This window comes from Pongo abelii, chromosome 11 (assembly GCF_028885655.2).
Source record: "Pongo abelii isolate AG06213 chromosome 11, NHGRI_mPonAbe1-v2.0_pri, whole genome shotgun sequence".
NCBI classification, from domain to species: Eukaryota; Metazoa; Chordata; class Mammalia; order Primates; family Hominidae; genus Pongo; species Pongo abelii.
Genome location: NC_071996.2, coordinates 64,647,362 through 64,672,436, shown reverse-complemented (window position 1 = coordinate 64,672,436; position 25,075 = coordinate 64,647,362). Strand labels below are relative to the sequence as shown.

Here is a 25,075-nt window from a genome sequence, read left to right as displayed (position 1 = left end):
CTGCCACCTCTCACTCTCCCCACTGCCCCCTGTGAGATTCTGTCTGTGCTCCAAGAGGTGGAAAAATTGCCCACTCACTATCCATAAAAACACAACTCTGAACCATAAAAGCATTTAGATTAAATATTGCATTTCATTAAGTCATGTATCAGAAAAGTTCGATAGTTAAGAATAGAATGAAGAAGGAGTCAAAGCCATAAGCACGTGACAGCACCCGGATACTGTCTCCCACTTCCAGTGCTTGTGGTAAAATAATACAAATAGTAATCAGTCAATCAATCAGCCACTCTGTGCGCTTGATCCACACAGGAGTCTCTTTATCGATGGCAGCTCCACAAACAGAATCCATGCAAGAATGAAGAGTTGGCTCTACTGTACTTAGAATTGTGTATTCGTTTTACTTTTTTGGTTTTAACTTTTAAGGTGTCACAATTATCTCTTCCCTGATGGATTACCCAAAGTTAATGTGAAATTCATTATGTATCTTATACAAATCATACCCAAAACATCTATACTTGTGCTAAGATTAAATATAACATGTTGGAGCAAAATGCCATGAGTATATGAAAACTGAGAGTTACAAGAGAAGTGGTTTGGCAAACTTAGTATAGTTACAAGCACTCCTCCAGCTCTCTCTCTTCAGAGACCACTCTTTCAAAAAGGCATAAAAACAAGAAGTCCATGGACATCTTTTGTAGCAATAAATATGCCTCACAAGTCATCCAGCCCCTCTTTTAAAATATAAAGCTAAAACTCCACATATTATTTGAAAGGCTAACTTTTCTCTAGAAGATACTGATGTCAATCCCAGGTTCAAAATAAAGTCTATAAAAAGCCCTCTATTGCTAGAAACCTATTTGCATGTATTACCAATCTACAGATTCAAGAGATCAATGGATTTGTTCCCTTTCAAATATTAAGGTGTGAAATATAACTGAGCTCAAGTATAAATAGCAGGTTTTAGATTTTTTAAAGATTTAAGACAGAGAAAGAGCATAGTGTGTGTGTGTGTGTGTGTGTGTGTATACACAATATATATTGTTGTCTTACTCAGATATATCACTACCTTGAGAGAAAGGATCTGAAAGAATAGCATACAACTAATTCAATTTCCAAAAACAGGAGAATATCCTTTATTAATCAAGTACAACAGGAAAGTGTAAGAAAGAAAGATTTAAAAAATCACAGAAATAATATTCAACTTTACACATTAAAAATTAAAAAACAAATTTTGGAATTACACAATTCATTATTTTAAATTTGAGGCCACAGCAATCCAGATTGTATTTCCACTACATTTTTTTAAGTATATGATAAAAGAAATATCACCTGCTTAGGTCATGGCTTTAAACTTAAAAACAAAACAGCTTTAGATGGGAAAACGTGACTGAATAAACATTGTTGCTCCTGTGATTTTTGCTCAAAATGTGTTTTGATGCTATTAGAATTAGTTAAAGACATAGTGATTAAAATGTGATGTCCTTCATAAGCTTATATCTGCTCTAAAGGCTGGATTATAAATACATTTGTCAGTATGAAACTTCACTTCTTAAGCGAGCTTTTCACAGTTTCAGTTTCACCCATATTGAAGTCAAAGGAGTTTTAAGGAAAAAAAATTGTTTATGGAAATACTTTGATTAAAAATGAACATTTAACTTTTTTCAGAAATTAAAATCCTGGAAGAAAACAAGGAATTGGAAAATGCTTTGAAAAATATCCAGCTGCCTAAAGAGGAAATTAAGAAACTTGAAGTAGATGAAATTAGTAAGATCTTTTAAAAACTTCTCATTTATAGATATGAAGCTGAGCAATTTTCTTGCTTTTAAAAAAGCATAGAGTGAATGTTACAGTGCAAATTCTGTGATCTATTAATATTACAGGATTTCATTTAAAATAATCTTACTGTAACAATTCTTTTACTAAATATCTTTAATATGTTTGTGAACATGGTTGATCTTATACCTTTTCAATAGCTTCCTTTCCACATTGACATTTTTTTAAAAAGAGCTTATCTAATTTTAATTTTAAAATGTATCCTTCTAGAACAAATAGTAATTCAAGGTTTCTAGTCATTTATACATTTAACACAAAAATTTAATAAAGTTACTTTTAAATATATCCTAAATTCTTAACAATTTAGTAGTTGAAAATTGATTTTGTGGCATATATTGTTATTAAAGACAATAAATGATGCTACTAGTACTGTGGAATGAAGATTTTTCTCCTTTTTTTTTCCTCAAAGCTTTATGGTACAAGATGATTCTTCCTCCTCAATTTGACAGATCAAAGAAGTACCCCTTGCTAATTCAAGTGTATGTAATATTTTCTTTGGTGTAAAAACTATTTACTGAAAATATGTTAGATGAAATACACATTTATGAAATAGAATGAACCATTCTCCTTGGTAACAGTTCCTATTGATGCTGTTTTTATATATTCTTCAACTAATCAGAGTAAATAAAATATGGCTATTTAAAATAGATTGAGGAAGTTTTGAGATTTTAGCTGGACTTGCTTGCATTTGCTGTGTTAAATTTCCTTTGTATGGCAATTTGCCGAATGTGTCAGAATACCTTTGAGATAGAGAAATTGCAGCCAAAAAAATATTGTAAATCATCTTCACATCTTATGTAATTGAGTTAGAAATGAAATAAAGGAATAGAATACATTTAGTGGAATCACACCCAAAATCAGTGCTGACCTACACACAATTTGCTTAAAACACCATGCATTTTTTTTAGTATATCTTATGTCTGCTTTTAGCAAGTGGCAGGTGGCAGAAATGACGAAAAACCCACACATATTCCTTGAAATGCCAACCCTAGATGTATCCGTTTTGGGGAATAGGAGAGGCTGTGTCCCAAAACAACTTCCTTGTAGCAAACCTCTGGGAAAAGCCTGGACTCCTCTTGATTTTGAGCCAGTTCTAACGCCATTGTTATTTTATCACATAATTGTACTGGAATTACTAGAAGCAATGCTTGGCCAGGATGGGAAATTGAGTTTTGTAAAGCAATCAAAGATTCTTTTTTTTTTTTTTCCTTTAGGTATGGTGGTCCCTGCAGTCAGAGTGTAAGGTTTGTATTTGCTGTTAATTGGATATCTTATCTTGCAAGTAAGGAAGGGATGGTCATTGCCTTGGTAGATGGTCGAGGAACAGCTTTCCAAGGTGACAAACTCCTGTATGCAGTGTATCGAAAGCTGGGTGTTTATGAAGTTGAAGACCAGATTACAGCTGTCAGGTGAGCACCTTCTCATTCAAGCAGATGTCAACATGCAACAAAAGTCATGCAATCACTATTGTGTTTCTCCACTCTTCATGACTTAATTCTTTATTTTTTTTTCTTTTTCTAACTTGGTCTAAAACTATCACTAATCTTAAAGAGGTATTTTTGCCAAATATGAAAAAAAGTATTTATGGAACAGAGCTAACGAATGTGTAGAAAAATGATTTCAAGTGCTAAATGACAAATACCCTCTTTTGATGTGTTGTCATTCATTCTAATATCTTTTAATTTAGTTCCATTTCTTACAATTGATAGAAAAACTTTGAACTCTCATGATGATCTTCAGGAAAACAAATATCTGAATTTGCTCAAGCGTTGTGGATTCTGCCTCTTAAGTTTGGAAATAGCTCAAGATTTTATCAGCACTACATACTTTTAGATGTTCGGTCTTCATTTGTGGTTAAACTAGCTATCAGTCGGCCATGGTAGCATGAAAGTGTTTGCCTGTTTTCGTTTGACAAAAACATAGTCATTTTACACAACAGAAATTATATTATGAAAACATTTAGGGGAAACACAGATTCATAATCTGATTTCTTCTTCTCAACTATATATATTTTCAACCATGATTTATGGTTCAATCATCTTTTCCTGAAACAGGACTATATAGGCACCAAAATTGTGGCTTTTTTAGAAACACTGTGCAAATAATTCTTGCCATGTCTCTATAGTTGTTGGGTTTCATTATTATGTTATGAGTAGGTGAAGCTAAGAATAATAGTTCGTAAATTTAAAAGGTAGCAGGCTAATTGCACTCTCAGTCATGAATATATGTGCATGTGAGGAGCTAAAGGTCAAACACTGTTTCACAGGCAAAGAGAAATTTAGAAATTTCTTTAGTACATTTTTTATCTCCTTAATGTCATTAATACTTAATGATTTCACTGCAACATGCAGAACCAAGACTGTATTTAACAGTTAGGAGCCAGGCCTAGACAACACTTTTCTATATTTTTGTCTCTAATCAAAGCAGAAGAGTTTAGACTCACAAGTAATTATTTTTAAAAATAGAAAGGTGTCCATAACCCATACATTTTCAAGTGCTTCTTTCATTCTGGGAACACACAAAATGTTCAATAAAAAAAAAGTCTATCTGAATACAATACGACAAATTAGTAAGTAGGTTACTAACACTAAAATCTGTAGCTATCACTCAATTTCTGGAAGCTCCCTCTTTCTTATGGATTCAGACTTTTGGCCTTTCAACTATTCACTTGTTTGGAGGAGATAGTTCAAAGAAAAACCCCACTGAGACATCAGTTTCTCATATAAAGATTGTAGTGTGCCTTAATGAGAATATTAATGCCATCCTCAGAATTATAGCCTAATTCCATGGGGGACTTTTTTTTTAGCACCATGGCTCACATCTATTTGCATTTAAACCATGCAATAAACATCAAGGACATGTAATCCTGGGACTACATGAAAACAGAGATGAAAATTATGCCTCATTTATAATTTATTTAGATCTTTTCCAAAGCTGAAAGAGCTAAAAAGTGATTTATTTTGGCATTGGTTAAAAAATCATTGTCTTCATCATCGTCATCATCACAACCCACCAGTAACAACAAAATATGTCATTATACTTTTGTGTGTTATTTACCACCACAAATGCACCATTTGAACCTAAGAAGAAATAGCTTCTTAATATTTTCCTTGGATGAAATGAAATTTTAAACCTGAGCCATGATGTTCAACATACAGGACACAAAGCCATAAATTCTACCTTCTACTGATTTTCGCAGTAATACCAATTTGTCTTTGGCATTTAGAATTGAAGATGGACTAGAGGTGGTAATTGGATACTTCTACTTTCTCTGAGCCATTTTTAGGATGGAATCTGAAGAAAGTCTTCCTGCTATAGGGAAAACATGTTCACCCATATACTCAGCCATTCAACAACATAGCAAATATTAATATTAATACATGCTATTGCAGTACACTCTATAAAATTGTGCAATTTGCAATTTCTGTTTTCAGTGTGCTTACAATCTGGTAAAAGTAAATAAGCCACCCACACTCTGAAGGGACAAAATTGTTGTTAGATCAAACTTTTAGTAAACACCCCAGAGAATATGGGCAGCTGCGTGGCCCCATGCAAAGTCTATAAACAAGAGTGGAGATGACAGCCAGAGCTGGCCTTGGTTTTTGCTTGAAATCGTTCTTATGCAACTGTGAAAAGGAAGCCTTATAATCCAATGCTTTGAGAAAACAAAAGCTAAATAGGATAGACTCAGAATGATAATTCTGGGGATGATTCAATATACCTCCTAAGGAAGTGTTTTAGGAATCAGACACTAAATGCCTGACCTGGGGAATTGAGATTATAATACTTCTACTGTGGCCCTTAAATTGCCCCTCAGAGAATAAAATTTGTCCCCTGAATCTTTTACAAAATGCAATCTGGCTAAGCTTTTGACATACCAAAAGAAAATCATACGTACATATTTGGAAACAACAGTAAATACTACTCAAGGCCAACAAATAGATTTAAACAAAGCAAAGTAGGGGAAAAAAGAAGTCATATCATCTTATAACTTCTGCCTATATGAAAGAAAATGCGTCAGAAGAGATGTTTGTGAAGCTACAGACATAAGGGAGACTGGAACCCGCTTTCTTTAGGCGTCTCTTCAAATGGTACATACGTGAGACCCTTAAAACTTTGGTGGTTATAAGGGCAACTCTGCTCATTTGGAGTATATTTGGCACTTTTGATATTCCCACAACTTTAAAATTTGATATAACTTGAGGGTTAGTGGTGGGGAAGAATTACATGTGATGAAATTTTCTATCATGCTTTTATAGATGGCATGAATAAGAATATTTCTAAAATAGGATAATAATTGATCACTACGATTCCAAGTTTACCTTGGCCTCGGGCCATCTTTATGAGAGAAAAGTTATAAAGTTCAATCCAGACTCCAAGATTAGAAAAACATCCTTTTCATTTGTTACTGACATTTTGTTGATATAACCACATTATCAACAGTATTTACAACCCTCTGGGAAACTCTTCAGAATTTGAAGGTGAGTTTTATAGTGCCTCATTGGTCTGGAAGTGCTAAGATTATCTAGCTAACCTTTAACCTAGTCCTGCAACATTCAGTGTTAATGTTTCATTTCCATGTTAACTATTGCACTATCATTTCCTGTAAATGTCATCCTTTCAGAATAAACCTAGGAAGAGAGCTGTTAAGAGTTTCCTGTTCCCATGTATCACCTGTTATTTGCTCTTTACCCCAGATGTAAGGTAGTATGATTGTTGGCTTCTGGGAGATCATAAAATCACAATTGATTTTATGGCTCAGAACTGTCTTCAAGCACCAGTAGCAAGGTTATTTTTTTTTTTAACAAGAAAGTGAACCTTCTCTTCTTTCATTTGGTTTTTGAAGTTTGTGCAAGAATTGCTCAAGTGTCACAATTTGCTGCACATTTTCTCTTCTATACCATGAGCAGCATCCACACAGGTAGCAACTTTCCATTTGTTACTGCATTTCTTCTCTGTAGACTCCTCAGTGTCCTTCAGAATCAGTGTCGGGTAAGCTGTGACTAACGGGGCCTCTTCCCATCTGTTTGTCCCGGGCATTTGCCCAACTTCTCTATGCATCGGAAACGTGCATGTTGAATCAATGCAAGAGCGAAATGGTTGCTGTGAAATCCCTTTAAGAAACTACATTATTCAAGTAATGAAAATCACTCAGTTCTACTTCCAGAGAAGAACTGATGAGAAAGGTCTTTAACAGTAATTGAATGGAACAAGAAGATAGTATTTTTCTGGGACTGTGTGTCTCCTTTGGTCTTCTCCCCTCCTTCCTGTCACTGTTGCATACAGTGGTTTCTGCAATGGCTGATCCAGTTTGCTACATTCCACTCCAGCTGCTGTTTCTCTGAGATTTTCTTGAGTTTTTATCAAACCAATCCCCAGATAAATCACAATTGCTCTGAAACACCAGGCCTCAGGGTAACATGTTAGAAATTAGCTTGAAACCCTCAATTTTGAGGGTTTCCCATGACTTTTTAAACGTTGTCCTTCAGTGTAGCCCCTTGCTCCTAAGGAAAGATTTATTTTCAAAATAGTTTTCAAATGGATGCACTTCTGTGATAGAGCTAAAAAGGAATTATTTCCATATTCTACAAGACACATGTAATGACCCCATGCATGATGCGTTGAGGATGCCTAAGTATCAAATGGAAGACGGTTGTATATTTCTCTCAAATGTCTCTGAAAATGAAGTGGTGATTAGCATTAACAACTCAACAAACAATGTGATAAGAAATTAATATAATTTAAAGCAGCAAGAACAAAATCCCTCTTTCCGATAGCTGGGGATTTGGAGATTTGGTCCTGCTCAATGCTACTGCTACTTCTTGTGTCACTATGAACCCATCTTTTGGCCTCTCTGAGTCTCAGGTACACCCCCACGATTAGACTACAAGGCCTTACTGCTCTGAGATAACCACTCAGTAACTGTACAATAGAGTCTAAGAGAATCCTTTTATCTCTTTGCAGAAAACATGATAATATTATTTTAATTATTTGTAAATGCAGCCTTATTATGCATGTGTTTAAACAAAGAAAATGTAGCGTTTCTATTAAATCTTTGGATTAAATATGGTTGTGTAATGAAGTAAATGTCATGTGTACACACTTAACATTCTAAAAATTTGTTTCTTTTACTTTAGAAAATTCATAGAAATGGGTTTCATTGATGAAAAAAGAATAGCCATATGGGGCTGGGTGAGTTGTTTTATATTTTTTATGCCTGTTATTCAGTTCAGCAATCATCATTTTCTGAAGTGTTCGTTTAGAAGGTTTCTCATGAAATGTTAATGTTGCAACATAATTTAATTTGTCAATGGAAACAGTCAGTTTGGATAATCTGGGCTTCAAAATGGTGGTTTTAAGTGTTTGTTCCTTTTTTTCAATCTTTTCTTCCCTGTACAGTAAGTTAACTCATAATTGACATATTTTTACTTAGGTCTTTGTTACTAGATTATAGCATACTGAACTGAACCATATCCATCAGAGGGTGAATTTCCTTTGTTATTTTAAAGTTAAATATGTATCTTTTATTTTATATTTCTACTTTATAAAAATCGGAGCTACAATTTGAAATCACAGGGACTTTCAGAATATAAATTCCTTAGTACCTAGCCTAGCAGTCATATCTTAGCTGTTTAATTTTGTTTCTTTTTATTTGGCAATCAAATTATTTTAGTAGACCGAATGTTCGTTTGTGCTAGCTGGAGAAAAGTACTATTTAGTTTCCTAATTATAGGTCATGGAGATAACTTCTTACATTTGAGGAGCTGTGCATATTTTGAAAATACACATTTAAAGAAAGTGGCAAAACTTATCATTTATGGGCAATGAAGTCACTGGAAAGTTTAGAGAAATATTGGAAAGAGTTTAGATTTGCCCATTATAAATTATGATAATTACCCTTCAAAGAAGATTTCCTGTTTCACTTTTTGGTCTGAATTTGTACATTTGCAAGTCAATTTGCAGCCATTTGTGCCTGGGTTGTTTTTCTTGGCTGTTTTCTCTGAAAGCGGCCTGCACGAGAAGAAGGGAATGAAACCCAATATTGAAGGGAATCTGCAAGATTCAGCTCCACTCAGCTCAGTGACCAGATGAAGAGCTGTTAGGAATTTGAAGAAAGTTGTTACTTCAAGCCATTTGGTCCTTCTTAAAACTATCAAATGTTAAATATCTAAACAGAATGAAATTCAAATGAGTAGAAATAAATGAAATATTTCTATAGTGAAATATTCCAGATAATACCTTCCCTATCATCCATTTTTATAAAGTTTCCTAAAGCAAATCCTTGAAAGATTCTAATTTTAAGTTGAACATGTACATATAATCATTAACATTTCTCTTAGAGTTGGACTTTGCTTTTGCTGCAGGCTTTGAAATAACCATAAAGTAGAACTTTTTATTTTATTTATAGAACATTCTAGGTATTAGTTTGGTAGAAAACCATCTACGTGGGATGATTTTCTAAAAACCCACTCATCACCCAAAAATACATCCCTATCAGCCTGAAATTCTTCAATAATAGATTCTCACCACATCTAGTTGGGCAAATGCCACTGAAATAGTACATTAGAACCCCCACCCTTCAATTGCTTACTTTCCAACATGGTGATGACTGTGAGGTCGACTCTAAGAGCAAATTTGGGCAAAGAAAGTAAGAAATGGGCTGCCACGTGATATAACATCTGAGCAGAAGGAACTAGTATGTGGATAAAGACATTAATACTATACTGGGTTTTAAAATCAGCTCTTCAGGTTTAAGATGTTTATTAATCCATCTGTCTAATCACTGACTTGTTCATTCTTTCATCTACATAGTACATTTTCTACAAGGTCTTGTACTAGGTTCCTTAGGGGATGAAAAGATGAGTAAGTCATAGTCCTGGCCCTCTTGTGGGGGAAACAGACAACAAAATAAGCAATGGCTCAGCAATGTTCCAAGTGTTAAGAGAGATGCAACTTGCTGTGGAGTACAGGGGGACAAGAGTGGATAATTATGGCTGTGGGAGCTAAGGGAGGATTCCAAAATAAGTTAGCATTTGAGATTGGTGAAGATAGCTGAGGAACGGAGCATTCTAGGCAGAGTGAAAACCACATTGCCCAGGACCTGAGTTAAAGAGCGTGGTGCACACAGGGAAACTGAGCTGGCCAGGGATGCCTGAAACTTCAAAAGTCTAAAGTGTCTTGAGGAAAGTATAGAAAATGAGTCTGAATAAGCAAGTATACAGATAATAGACAGTCTTTTAGGCCACCTAAAGGAGAGGGATTTGTACATGCCTGTGACACCTTTCTCTTCATTCTTCTGTGCCTCTATGATTGTTACACCTTTTTTTTTTTCTTTTTTCTTTTTTGAGATGGAATTGCTCTCTGTTGCCCAGGCTGGAGTGCAGTGGTGTGATCTCGGCTCACTGCAACCTCTGCCTCCCAGGTTCAAGCGATTCTCCTGCCTCAGCCTCCCGAGTAGTTGGGATTACAGGCACATCCCACCACGCCTGGCTAATATTCCTTTTTTTGTTTTTGAGACAAGAGTTTGTCATGTTGCCCAGGCTGGTCTCAAGCCCCTAGGCTCAAGCAATTCACTCACCTCAGCCTCCCAAAATGCTGGGATTATAGGCATGAGCTACCGCACCCGGCCTCCATTTATTATTTAAGTATTGGTGTTTTTCTGGGTCTGGATCTCGCCTTGACCCTCATTAGTCTTCCTTTCCTTCGGCAAACCCTTGTGGTGTCAAAGATGATGACTTCCAGATCCCTGGCACCAGCACACACCTCTCTTCTGTGCTCCATGTTTCAAATGCCTGCTGATCATCTCTCCCACATGTCTCACATGGGCCTCAAACTTAACTTATGCCTAAGGTAAATTTGTTAAAGCCTATTTTAAAACAAGTCTTAATCTTCATTAAGGCTTCTCCACACACTTATTCACCCAAATTAGAAACCTGAGAGCTGTTTTCAACCTCCCCCTGTTCCTGACTTCAACATTCTATTGAATAGTGAGTTCTGTCAATTCTACCTTTAAACATCAAAGTCTGTTCTCATCATCCCTACTGACACTGCCTTAGTTTGAGTTTCTCCATTTGTAATTTAAGCCAGAAATTCTCAAATTTTAGCTTGCACAAACATCACCTGGAGAGCTTGTTGAGACACCAGAGATTCTGAGTCTGTGCTTCTGGGGTGGGGCCCGAGAGTGCATTTCCAACAAGACCCCAGGTAATGCTGATGTTTGGGCCCATGGACCACAGGTTTCGCGCTTCAATTCATTCTAATTGCTTCTTACCTGTCCTCCTGCTTTGGCCTCACAAGCTCCAATGTGGTTAATGAAGTTATCATTCCAAAACAATTTTTACTGTGTGGCTTTTCTACTTATGTATTTTACAGGACTCTGCATTGCCTGCAACACAAAGCCCAGATACCTTTCCTGGCATGCAAGGCCTTTGGCAATCTGACCCCAGCTTAGTTTTCCAATCTCATCTCTTGCCTCTTCTCCCTGTACCTTAAGTAATTTAAATTATGGCCGGGAATGGTGGCTCATGCCTGTAATCCCAGTACTTAGTGAGACCGAGGCAGGTGGATCACGAGGTCAGGAGTTTGAGACCAGCCTGACCAACATGATGAAACCCCGTCTCTACTAAAAATACAAAACTTAGCCAGGTGTGGTGGCATGCGCTTGTAATCCCAGCTACTCAGGAAGCTGAGGCAGGAGAATTGCTTGAACCCGGGAGGTAGAGGTTGCAGTAAGCTGAGATCATGCCATTGTACTCCAGCCTGGGCAACAGAGCGAGGCTCCATCTCAAAAAAAAAAAAAAAAAAATATATATATATATATATAGAGATAGATAGATAGATATAGATATATAGATAGATAGATAGATCCGTGCTTCCTTGTTCCCATGTTTTGTACATGCTATTTCTTGCATCTGCAGTGTCTATTCTCTTCTTCCATTCCCCACCTTTTCCTCACTCCCAAATGGATAACTCACACTTGCTCTTTAAGATTCGACTTAGATATTTTTTCTTTGTGCTCCAGTAGCTCTTTGTATTTCTCTTATAGGAATTACCGTGTTGTGTCTTGTCTGTCTGTTAGTTTCTCCCATAAGAATGTAAGTTCATCAAAGGAATGGACTGTGTCTCATTTAGCTTTGTTTCTGAGCCCAAAGCCACAATTGTGTTTGTTTAGCACAATGCTTGACCACATCAAGCATCTATGATGTTGTTTAAACTGACTTTAATCCTATAAATCAATGTCTCCCTTCAAATATGTCCCATTAGTACCAGGAGATTTTTCAGGAAAATGTCCTATAGTCTAATAATTTGGCAAATCACAAATTCTATGTAATAGTGTATATAGGCTCTAGAAAGACTAGCAAAACAAAAAACAAAAAACAAAAAAACTGTCAAGTTTTGTTTAACGCAGTATTACCAAAAAGTATTTGATTCCACAATTCCTTATTCCTCCACCATCCCAGAACACATATTGACAATGTTTTCTATGGACATCAATTTTTAAAGTGCTCTTGAAGTCAATAGGGCAAGGTATTGGTGTCTTAGAAAGATAATCTTGGCTGCAAAGTGGAGGATAATCTGAGATTTGGGGAGAGGATGGGCCAAGGGGCTAGGAGAGTAGTAATACCAGGGACAGATATCAAAGGCCTGAATTAGTCAGTGAAGTAGCAGTTGGAAGAGGTCATATCTCTGTGTGCTCTTATACAATACAATAAGCAGGGACCTGTGGGAAATTGGAGATGGAAAAGAGAAAGACATTGAAAATTACCGTGAGGGTTACTTAGCTCTTATTGCGTTTTGTATTAGGGAAGAATATATGTGTTTCCATGAAGTATTAGACAGTATAGGAGTTTGGGAAATACATCATACCCAACAAAATTTTTTGGAGTCAATTGGTCAGTAAGCTCCAAATCCCACATTACTCTCCATTATCGAGTTCAAGAAATGGGGAATAAACCCTTTTAACTTCCCCTTTCATTTTCTGGCTCACATAAAACAAAGCCCACTAGCCCTGGTTTTAGCCCCTTGATAAATATTCACTATGTGCCCACCACAGTGCCTAAGAAGTATCAGTTTATGGCAGTGGTTGCCAACCGGGCGATTTTGCTCCTTGGGGCATTTGACAAGGTCTGGAGGCATTTTTAATTGTCACGCTGGGGGAGTGCTACTGGCATCTAGTGGGTAGAGGCCAGGGATGCTGTTAAACATCCTGCAATACATAGGACAGCCCCCTATAACAAAGAATTATCCATCCCAAACTGTCAATAGTGTCAGAGTTGCAAAACCCTGATATGCAATGAAAACTCAACACAATTATTCTGACAATTGAAGAGCAGCGAGGGTTTTGCTTAAATTATTAGAATAACAGCCTCATTTCTGGGCTTCGCTTTGTTAATATAGGCCTAGCCAGGTGGTGTTGAATAAGCATTAGTTCATGATTTAATCTTAGTTCCTTTCTCTCCCAGTGACTAATTATAAGTAATTTGAATTGCTATGTGTGATCAACGATGTAAAAGTAGGACAAATGCACCTCTAATGAGACTATATTAGACTCTGAACTTACAGTTTCCCCAAAAGAGGTTGCCCTAAGTATAGGGATACAGAGGAAGGGGCATGGGTTGCTGAGTCAAGTGTCCTGAGTTTGAGTCCCAGCTCTGCTGCTAACTGACTCCATAGCCACTATAAGTTTACTCTGAGCCTCAGTTTCCTCATTGTGAAATGCAGCAATAATTTCCTCACCAAGACACCGTGAGGATTAGACAAAGTAATAGCAAAGTCATATACTCAACAAATATTTATTCTATTCCTATTGTGTGTCAGGCCATATTTTCAGTGCTGGGCATACATTCATTGACAGGACAGACAAAAATATCTACCCTTACGGAGTTGGGAATGGTTGGAGAGAAAGACAATAAACAAGATAAATAAGTAAAATATAGAGAGTGTTAAATGACATTAAGCGCTATGGAAAAAGACAAAACAAGAAAGAAGAATGGTGCAAGTTGGTACAATTTTAAATCAGAATGGCAAAGAAGGCTCATTTGAAGTGACATTTGACTTTGAAGAGGAGAGGAAGTGAGGCCTGCCGGTGCCTGTGGAAAGAGCATTCCAGGCAGAAGGTCACAGCATTTGCAAATGTCCTGAGGCCAGATAATGCTTGGAGAGTTCAAAGAACATCAAGAGAGCCAGTGAGCAAGGGGAAGAGAAAGGAAGGGGAGAAGTGAGGTGGGAGAATGGAGACAGATTGTGCAAGACCATAAAGGCCATTGCAATAACCCTGACCACATAAATGTTAGCTAGTTATTATTATTGCCTATAGGTAAAATGTTCCAGTGTGCATTATGCCTCAAATAAGAGTGTTTCGTAAACCCTCCTTCAAAATCCTGTGCCCTTCTAAGAATGTTTTTAAAGATATCCCTCATTTAAACAAAATGGCAAGGCGTCTAAGTGCAAAGGACAAAATTCCAGAATTCTCATGGCCAATCTGCTCTGTGGGTTCTTTTCTTGCAACAGCCACCCACTCTGCCTGGGAGCCCCACTCATGGAGGGGGGGGGCAGGAGAAAGTCAACTCGGGTTTTCTTTTTTCCCCCTCTTCATTTCTACAATAGGAATAGCTTTTCCAAGCTGCCTGAGAATTTAAAGTACACCTTCTTTTGTTGTGCTGCTGATACAGTCGCTTTTGCTCTTACAAATTCCCAGAGAAAATTTGTATTCATTCTGAAAACAGGAAAGTTTTATTTAAATACAACACTATCACCCAATGACTGAATAGATACAGATTAATAATTCCTAAGATTTTCAACAGCAATGTTCAAAAACCTTTTCATGATATGCAAAGGCTTTTATTTTAATCTCAAGTCTCACTTTATTTCTTTCTCTGGGGCACAGGAAAGGAGAAGCAGGACCCAGTATTTTTATTTGCAGTAAACACGCTTTGCCAATAAAACCATAAATGATAATAATTTTTTTCTAAAGGTCTCTGGCTTACTATGCTCTCATTTGAACTTGAAATTCAGAAGGAAGGAAAGCCTTCCCATTTCAGCAGGAGTTGCTGCAAACCTGCTAATCAAAATCAGTCATTTTTTAAATTATAAGTGAAAGTTTAAACCAGACAGAGAATTTTCACTTGCAATAAGGATTTTCAAACTTAAATGTACCTTCTGTTTTTAAAATATACTTTTTGCCTATTAAAACATGGTTCAGTTCTCCTCCAAGTATAACAAAAAGAGGCCATGGTACAATCCGAGCCCCCTCTTTTATTCTGTGTTTTGTAGCTAAAGGTCTTCAATAAAATTCCCCAGAGCTAAAAACATAAAACTGTAAATTAGTTTGAGAATTCTTCATTTAACTATTAGATTCAGCAAGATTGTTTAGCTGATTCCCCCCATTCCATGCATTTCATGAATTAAAAATAGACCCCTGCCACTGACCTATTACCAGCACCATGTCTGTCTATATCTCTCTCTCTCTTTCTCACACTCTCACTCATTCTATCTCTCTAAAGAATGACTTTCTCTGGTAAAGATGATATGATCTATCCTGATCTGAGGGAAGTGATTCCCAGAAATCTGTGGTCATAAGGTCCTAAAAACACAGTATGGCTTTAGCTGGAGAGTCACGCTGTCCCCTTATGATTTTTAGGGACGTTCTTGCATCAGGGCAAGAATAAACACAGAGAATCACTTCCTAATCTAGTGCACACATTTTTTTTGGTCCATGTCCCAGACAACTGCTTAGTCCACGTTCCCAGGAGAAGCACCTCTCTCACAGTATGTTTGTACAGACCAAATTTGCTTCTCACGAGGCAATGCAACCTTATTTGGATGCCCTGTTCATTTCTTCATATTTAAGAAAAGGTTCAAATTTCCAAGTGACATGGGCAGAGATCTCTTTCTCTTAATAGGATCCCATTTCTGAATCACCTCTTGATTCCTTGGAGAAGAAAATCTATGAGAGCTAAACGTACTCCTGACTCTGCAAATTGCATCCTGTTTTGTATTTATTTCCTTTTCCTTAAATTTGCAGGAAGAAATATAAGGTTTTTAAAGATACCGATGACTTTTCCTCCTTTGAGCTGCTATGTCAGAAATCCTTAGAACATGTACCACTACATCATACACAAACTATGGCCATGTCTTAAATTATCCAAAAAGTTCTTATGACCTTCCTTTGGTATTCTGTTGTGAAAATAAATAAGTAAATACAAAGATACATGTTCTGTCTCACAGGACTTTTGCAAACTGCGAGGATGTATCTTACATTTAAATTTTGGTAATTTTTTTTTCTGTGCATCTCTTTCAAGTCATCTCTTTCAAGTAAAATCCTGTTTTTGTTCCAGCACGGTCCTAGTTGGAAAGATAAAGAGAAAAAAAGGAATTTTTTTTTTTTTTTTGAAAAGAAAATTGAAATTCTATCCATCTCTTAAACTGCTCCTACCATGTTTTAAGAGGGTCTGTTCTGATCAGCACACCAAGTATTTCTAATGCATTAGGGAGGAAATGACCATTATGTCTGGTCATTTCTCTGAAGCTTGCTGCCGAGGATGCAAGATAGACATGTCATCCACCCTTAGCCATATTCTCCAGCTCCCTTCGGTCCGGATTGTGAATAGAGTTGCTATAAACATATGGAGGAAAGCTTATGAAAGTAAATCTGAGTCTGACTCATAACAATGTCCCTACAGTCCTATGGAGGATACGTTTCATCACTGGCCCTTGCATCTGGAACTGGTCTTTTCAAATGTGGAATAGCAGTGGCTCCAGTCTCCAGCTGGGAATATTACGGTATGGAAACATTCATGAATGTTACCGTGAAAACATTTAACACGTAATTACTCTATATTTGATGTTGCTAGAAAAATGGATTACGCAGTAAAATTCACCCCAGCATCACTAGGGAAAATATAATTTATAAACAAAGTTGTTTATATCATTTATTATAAACATGTTGTAACAATCAATGAAATCTCAAGAGTGAGGAAAGTCTCTTCCGTAATCCACTATATCTTATTTTCTCCCAGAAACCTTGAGCCCCTGCCGAACCAAATCTTTAAAATCAGAGCTAACTCTGTTTTTGCAGGCACACAGCTACAGCATAATTGGCTTTTAAGCACATCTTCTGCACGGTCAGGCCAGAGGCCAAGCAATTCACCTCCATGCCACAGTTAGCAATTGCCAGCTCCATTGCTCCAGAAATCAAAGAAACAAAAACTTTGTTGGAAAAATACTCCTGTTTGTGCCTATTTTTATCATTACATCAATGCAGGATGATTATTTGGAAGGAACTCTAATAATTATTCAAAATAACTCTAATAATTATACAAAAATTAGCTTCATCAGATTCTCTCCTCTATATTGGGGCAGAAATAAAACAATTGTGACTTGTAGGGGATCTTTATTAAGAAAAAAGTGTGTGCATCTATGTACGTGTGTAGGGGGAATGGATTTGAGGAACATATTTTCATCCCAGATGAAATAAGACACCAGTAAAAGTCCTAAAGATGGCTGGATTTTTTATTTTCTTTAAAATATATTGAGACCATTCTACAGGTCATTCTTACTTCAACATTCTTCCCTAGGAGGGTAGAAGTGAAAAATATTAAGAATAGTCATAGAAAGAAAATGTTTAGATGCTCCTGTTTCCATGATCTCTTCCTTCATACTTCTCTAGCTCTATTGAGGCTAATTGCAGAGATGACACATATTCTTTGAGGCCAACCATTATAGCAAAGTAAAGCAAGAATTTACCTCAAGAGCTCAAGATGGGAAAATTGAGAAAGTTATTAAACTAGAAGGTCTTGTTGGTTAATGAAATGACATGCATCACATGCAAACAATGCATATTCTTATATATTTTATAGCATCTGTCTACACAGAGAGATTCATGGGTCTCCCAACAAAGGATGATAATCTTGAGCACTATAAAGTAAGTGTTTCCATTTTATTTAGGTTAATAATTAATTTCTAATATGCTAAATAACTTAAAAGCAGTAGTTCAGAATTCACAGTTTTAATTCTGGGTCCCCAAGCAAATATCATCTTTTGTTAATTGCAAAACACATCACTAGAAAGGGTTTTATTCCTTTTGGATTCTGTTCTTTCTTTTCCCATCCTCCCTTCCCTAACCTCTCTTTTCCCAATCTTCTTCCCCACCCCCAACCCCTACACAGCTTGAGCGGGCATCATTTATGCCTAAGGTCTCACTCATATGTAACATATGACACATAAACTTTCAGTTTTTCAAACTAAGAATCAGATGGAAGTAATGCAAATGATGATGAAAATGTGTTGCTCTGACTCTTAAATATTTATCAACCAAAGCAATACATAATTTCAGTATTGGTGCTAAGTCCATTGCACAATGATTTAGCTAGTTTTCTATTAGAACTTGCAGCAACTAAAATGTTAATTTTTTTCTCTTTTCCAGAATTCAACTGTGATGGCAAGAGCAGAATATTTCAGAAATGTAGACTATCTTCTCATCCACGGAACAGCAGATGGTGAGGTTTAAGCAAGACTCTTACACATAAAAATACTGAGCCAGCATCACTTTGTTTAAGAAACATTAAGCATCCTCCTATGCCTATGCTCAGGGTCAGTACCTAAGAGTCAGGGACATTTCCATATCTGAGTGTGATTACTCACTGCTGACAATGTCAAATGCATGACTAGATAATTGTTGGTGTTCATTTCCAGGCAGTACATTGTCACTCTATGCTTTCTGGTATTTAGCAGCACTTTAACTCTCTCTCTCTTTGTTGCAGATAATGTGCACTTTCAAAACTCAGCACAGATTGCTAAAGCTCTGGTTAATGCACAAGTGGATTTCCAGGCAATGGTACATCATTTTGTTTTACTCATGTTCGTGGCCTTAGACCCTCAAGCTAAAAGGAGGGGTTCATATTTTTATTTTTTTTAACTTTTAAAGTAAAATCTGACAAAGAGGCTGCAGGATAGAGTAGGCAGAACATTACATTAGCAAATGAATCTTGGATCTTTCTTTAACTACTGAAGGACCCAAGGCAAACCAGATCACCTCTCATGTTCCCAGTTGAGTCATGCAAAATAAACGAGTTCACAAGATTAAATGATCTTCTAGTTCAAACATCCAGTAGTTCTGAAATCCTATGTGAGTAAGTGCAGCTATATGCTTAGAGTCCCTGCAAAACCTGAGCATCCTTAAACAGCTAGAAGATTCTGTTTGTTCAGTAAGAAGCAGTTGCAGAATGTCATCACAAACCTCCAAGGCTCCCTGAAATCATATGGCTCCATTTGGGGTTAGAGACGTTTTCACCTATGTATTCTCATCCCCTGGCGTACACCTGGCCTTCTTACTCAGCTTCTTACTGAGTGAATGAATGAATTAGCTAAATGTAAAATCCAGGTTGCTTTAAGAATGAGAAATGAAACCAGAAAAGAAAATAAAGTGAAAGCCAAAGTTGGGGGCGGGGCGGCATTCTTGGTGGCTACCTTTTCATCTCACAAATGCTCCCTCAATTGCTTAAGTTGAACAAGAACCCCGAAAAGGAGACCCCCATCTTTTCAACATTTGTTTTTTAAAAATGTACTGCCTGGGAAAGAAATGGGGGAGGGGGTATAAGAAGAAGTTGGTTAAGGGGTACAAAAGACAGATAGAAAAAAAAAGTTCTAGTATTTGAAAGTACAGTAGGGAAATTATGGTCAATGATAATTGACTGTATAATTCAAAATAGCTGGAAGAGAAGAATTATAATTTTCCCAACATAAAAGGAAATTTGTTTGAGGTGATGGGTATTTCAGTTATCTTGATTTGATCATTACACATTGTATTCAGCTATCAAAATATCACTGTACCCCCAAAAGATACACAACTATTATATATCAAATTTTTAAAAATATATAAAGAGTGAGGTGAGCTTTTTCTGACCTTTTTTATTGTGATCCCCAAAGTAACTTCAACTTAGTAAATATATATTATTACATTGCGACCACTGCTACCTTTATTCAGTGAGAGCAGTAATCTTAGTGGCATCTCTCCAGGAGTGAAGTTTAAAGTTATAATACTATCTTTCAGTTTTTTAAAATGCTATTTTTAACTCCTATAAAGGGTATTTATGGCTATATATGAATACATTATATTGTGGATTTTCTGCAACAGAGAGGAATTAGATTCACAGGCTGAAAGCCTCATGGAATTGTTGAGCTACAAGGAATCTTAGGGAAAATCAACTCCAACCCCTTTGTTTTTCAAATGAAGAAACCAGACTCCGAAGAAGCAAAATAACAGACCCAATGCATCACTTCTGGTAACTCTGATTCCTGATCCTGATCTTCCAGGATGCTGGATGATGCGAGATCTCAGCCACTGAGATCTAAAATATGTTTAAAGCATGTGAAACAGTAGTGGAGGTTAACGAAAGCTCTTCCTGCTGTAAATATTTACATGTAAGCTATTTTATTTATTTGAGTGTTCTTAGGTAGAATTTCCCCATAATAGAAAGATTATCAGGTCCTGAGAGCACAAAAAAGTCCAAGCTAAATGCATTTTATGACTGCAGGAATAAAACAAGCTTCTTTCTTTGTGTTTCAGTGGTACTCTGACCAGAACCATGGCTTATCCGGCCTGTCCACGAACCACTTATACACCCACATGACCCACTTCCTAAAGCAGTGTTTCTCTTTGTCAGACTAAAAATGATGCAGATGCAAGCCTGTATCAGAATCTGAAAACTTTATATAAATCCCTCAGACCGTTTGCTTGTTTTATTTTTTATGTTGCAAAATGCTGATATAAACAAACAAATGAATGTTGTTCTAAACTCATTCTTGACTCAGAAGTTCAAGCTAAATATTGTTTACATTTTCTGGTACTCTGTGAAAGAAGAGAAAAGGGAGTCATGCATTTTGCTTTGGACACAGTGTTTTATCACCTGTTCATTTGAAGAAAAATAATAAAGTCAGAAGTTCAAGTGCTATTGTGTTGTCTGTATTCATTGATTTCAGGTTCCAGGTTTTATCACAGAAAGAGGTGTTTGTGCAAAGCAAGTGCATGAATAATATGAGGGTGGTCACGGAAGAGAAGAATCTAGAAGTGGTTTTGGATTTCTGTCATGAGAACTCCAAATACTGGAACCAACAGCTCAGAGTAGGCAAAAGCATTGTTCAGAAAATGCAAGTGAATCACGTTTGAGATGTTTGCACTCTATGCTGTCCCTCCAAGAAATGTTTATTACATTTCTCCCAGAAGATTTCTTCAACATTGCCAAAAGCATTTGATAAAGATAAAGTCAGACTTTTGAATTCAGACTTCTTTTAAAAAATGCTTCTAATTTGGAAGTGCTCCTATTTTGAATCCATTTTTAGAATTAGTAATGGTAACTGCTTTCAGATTGCTAATCCATAACCAAATCAAACCAAACCAAAATAAATAAGTAAATAAAATGACATCAATAGCTAGAGAGGAAAATTTTATATCTATGAGGTTTTTCTGGAGTTTTAGTTCTACATTATAAAGTTCATATTGAAAAAAATAGCTGTAATGCCTACAGTCCTAAAGCAATGTATTGCCAGTTACTACCACTTTCGTTTAGAAACTACTGGTGACCTGCCATCTCTGCGATTGTCTCAGAATGAAAAGATCCATACCAGGTCACCAGAAGATATTTACTGAATGAATGTTGGAAGTATCCACCACACTGCTGTCTAAGGGACTTTTCACTGTGTAATCCCCAGCACTGGATTGCCCTGGGTAATTTCTCCCCATCCCTAGCTTGATACCTTCTTTCCAGTTGCAGGTTGAATCCCCTCATGACTTATACCCAGAAGAACCAATCCTGGCCTGGAACATTACAGCAGGAAGACCACAAAGAGCACAAATGCAGTCTTCTCTAGAGTTTTCTGACTTTTTCCAATCCAGCATTGTTTCCACTTCAGCTTTCTGAAACCATTGCCCCTAACTCAGGCCACATAGCTCCACCTCACACATCAGGAAGGGATGTTTTGTGGTGGTCAGGAATTCTGGACAACACCTTCCCAGATTCAGGACTGGCCACAGCCCCTCTTTTCTTCCTCCATGCAATGGCTGTTGCCCTGAGTACCAGAGTAAGCTACCACCTTCTCTCTCTGTTCTGCACACAGCAGCCTCTGAAGCAAGCCCAAGAGATTTTCTCATAGTTTTCTCATCATTCACTATCTCCATCTAGGGAGAGAAAAATAACCAGTCATTTTCTAATACTCTATCTAGGGATACCACAGGGTCATTTCAAATAGAAAGAACAAAAATTCTATTTCTCCAACTTATTTTCTGCCTTTGTGACATTTGCAAAACTGGATTCTAATATTGATCTGCAGTAAGTTGTCTCCAGCCTCAGGCCTTTGCTCCCACTGCCACAGAGGGAACTGCTGAGACAAAACTAATAGTGTCATTTTCCCACTTAGAACCCTTTGATGATTCTCCATTGCCTAAAAAATAATATTCAAAATCAGCATGACAGGGAGAGCCCTTGACGATCCATCCCCATGCGTACTTTCCAAACCCTTTTCCTGACACCAGCTTCTATAGACCCTTAGATTAAAATTAGATAAAATTACAATTCAGCTCTTCAGTCCTACTTGCCACATTTCTCTGCTCAGTAGCCACATGGTTAGTCAGCACCATATTGGACAATGTCGATGTAGAACATTTTCACCATCACAGAAAGTGCTGCTCAACACCCTAGTGCTACCTGAGAGAAAATCTTCCTAATGCTACCCTAGAGAAATCTTCACCACCCTTGTCTGGTAATGTGGCATATCACAGAAACTCACCAATTGTTGAATTAATGAATACCTTTGTGTTCATGGAAGATTCAGGTTTTCTACATTACTGTCGATGAAGCCTTCCCTGACTCCCTCAGGTAGAATCTCCCAGGTCTTCCTCAAAACTCTAAATATGTTTTCAGTTGTTTATTCATTCATTCATTCAACAAACATTTACTGAGTCTGATTGTATATCAAACACTGTGCAAGACTTTGAGGATGTAGTAAGAGCAAGGCAGCAACTTGTGTGGCAGTTTTTTAAGTGTTCACCTTTCATACAGCTTTATTAGATTCTTATTTTGTCTAGAAAGATAAAAGGTACATGTAGTACAAAAGGGAGAGATTTTAAGTAGAAAATGCCAAGGTAAAAGAAAGATTTAAAAATATCTTGCCTTTTCTATCTGTAGGAAGCTGGAGTATAATAATAATTATCATTTACCGCATTTTATTCTTGGATATGAGACATGGTAAAAGGGCTATCCCAACAGCCTAATTAAAGCTGCAAAGTATAATTATCCTTCACACACGACAAACAAGATTTTCATTCATTCATTCACTCATTCAGTGACTGCAATTGCAAGCCACTGTTTTAGGTACTGTAGGTAAGACCTCCCCTCAAAAAAAGTCTGGTGTAAGAGGGAAGCCATAAAACAATTAATTTCTAAACATTATTTCAAATTTTAGTCCCACACAGCTGGCCTGAGAGCTATTTTTAAAGGTTTCAAAATTCTAGATGACCATCAAATATTTCTTAGAGTAAATAAGAAAAAAAGCAGCAAGCAAATGAGTATTTGGTTAAATTTAACACAAATGAGAGAACTTTTATTGAAGTTTAAAAATTTTTTTTTAAAACCTACCTTTATTTATAAAATGCATTATTTATTTCCTTAAGAAAACATTTATCGAATACCTATGCTGTGCACAGTAGTATTCTGGGTACTGCAGGGGTTACAAAGATGAATATATATGACAATTTCTCCATTTCTAGACTGTATCAGTAAAGGCGACTTAACGAATCTGATTTTCCCAACATTTGAGCATTTTTCAGAAACTGACAGATCTTTATGCAAATGTTGTTGCCAAGCTGTTTGTAATGGTGAAATTATACTTTGACAGTAACTCTTTAAAATATATTAAACCCAGCTAAGGTTTTTTTGGAAATGTTGCCAATTAAGTGACTTTAATGAGCTTCTTGATGGTAATGTAATTAAAATTCGGATGTTCTAATTGTAAAAAAAAAAAATAGTTCTGGGAAAGTTAACAGTAAAATAAGCAAATGTAAAATGAATTGGGGCTAATTTAAATGGTGATAATGTGGTCTTCTGAGAAGATTCTACCAAAACAATGCTTTCAATTATGCTGTTTGTAAAGAAGAAAGAAGGCACCTAACAGAGATTTTGAATTTATCCAATAAAGCAGATATTTTGAGTTTATCCAATAAGACAGATTGAAAAATTCTGAACACAGTAAATCATTCTCAGTCTGTGAAGGGGAACTGCTAAAACACTTCCTTGGCATTATGGACAGGTACTTTGGCAATTCGAAGTGGAATAATTTTTAATTCAGGAAGAAATAAGTGCTTAGACCTTACCAAGCTATTCATGGGGAAAACGATCTGGCTTCTAGCATAAGCCTCTAATGACCACCTGCTCAGATTACTGGCATGCAATACTAACATGCTGGTCATAAACACTTCTTTTGACACACAGGTAATATCTTTGGCTAGCTAGAGCAGTCTGATTTTATTCCATTGGTTTCTAACTAATACTCCATTTTTACTTACTTAAAACATTGTATTGACAGTATATATTTTAACAGATACTCGTTGGTATAGCATTCCATCTTTTGCTCTGTGGTTATAGAGAATCAGTATTGTGTGAACAAGAGAGAGGTACAATCAAGGTAAGGTCATGCCACAGTGGCTTGACAACTCATCTTCCCTCTTTCATATTTACTATTTGTTGACAAGCAAAGACAGGAACATCTTTGTTAGTCACTAATTTTTAGGGCCAGGAACTTTTGTCACTGCCACAGAAGGTGAATTTGTGAAATAAGTGTCATAATGAAACAGTCGAATATTAAGAATTGATTTATATGTTAAAAAACTACTACCCATTCACAAAATTAGGCTTGTTATTGAAACATCCTTTTAGATATCTATGAAAACAACAGAACATTTTAGATATGTGATAAAATTTCCTTATACCCCACTGGTACTACACTAAATTTCCATATTTGAGAAATGATCATTAAAAAGTGAAGATGCTTTAATATATAAAGTGCTTTGTACATCCACAGGAAAGAATGCTGCTCTCTAATTTCCTTCAGAAGATTAAAGCAATACTTTGCAATGTTATCAATTTCTTTCTTTAAATGAAATACAACATAGCTCACTTGTCAATTTTGTAAACAGAGCATGTTCACTACAGCTCATTTTAGGGGCAGCACTGTAGTGGGTAAAGGAAAGGAG

At 36.5% G+C, this 25,075-nt stretch overlaps 1 protein-coding gene and 1 long non-coding RNA gene across 3 annotated transcripts in view; one reads left to right on the top strand and one right to left on the bottom strand.

The window, feature by feature from the left end:
* Positions 1 to 20,783, top strand: part of FAP (fibroblast activation protein alpha) — a 73,128-nt gene extending 52,345 nt beyond the window's left edge. For both annotated transcript variants that reach the window (XM_024243266.3, XM_024243267.3), the window contains 9 exons: positions 1,666 to 1,764; positions 2,243 to 2,312; positions 3,048 to 3,242; positions 7,971 to 8,025; positions 16,515 to 16,614; positions 17,691 to 17,755; positions 18,257 to 18,329; positions 18,594 to 18,667; positions 20,399 to 20,783. In XM_024243266.3, coding sequence (XP_024099034.2) covers positions 1,666 to 1,764; positions 2,243 to 2,312; positions 3,048 to 3,242; positions 7,971 to 8,025; positions 16,515 to 16,614; positions 17,691 to 17,755; positions 18,257 to 18,329; positions 18,594 to 18,667; positions 20,399 to 20,500 — 833 coding nt within the window. In that variant the 3' untranslated portion in view covers positions 20,501 to 20,783. The remainder of the gene's footprint in view (positions 1 to 1,665; positions 1,765 to 2,242; positions 2,313 to 3,047; positions 3,243 to 7,970; positions 8,026 to 16,514; positions 16,615 to 17,690; positions 17,756 to 18,256; positions 18,330 to 18,593; positions 18,668 to 20,398) is intronic.
* LOC129058005 (uncharacterized) overlaps positions 18,739 to 25,075 on the bottom strand; it is a 56,344-nt gene continuing 50,007 nt past the window's right edge. The window contains exon 4 of the long non-coding RNA XR_008522814.2: positions 18,739 to 22,006. This is a non-coding gene — a long non-coding RNA (uncharacterized LOC129058005). The remainder of the gene's footprint in view (positions 22,007 to 25,075) is intronic.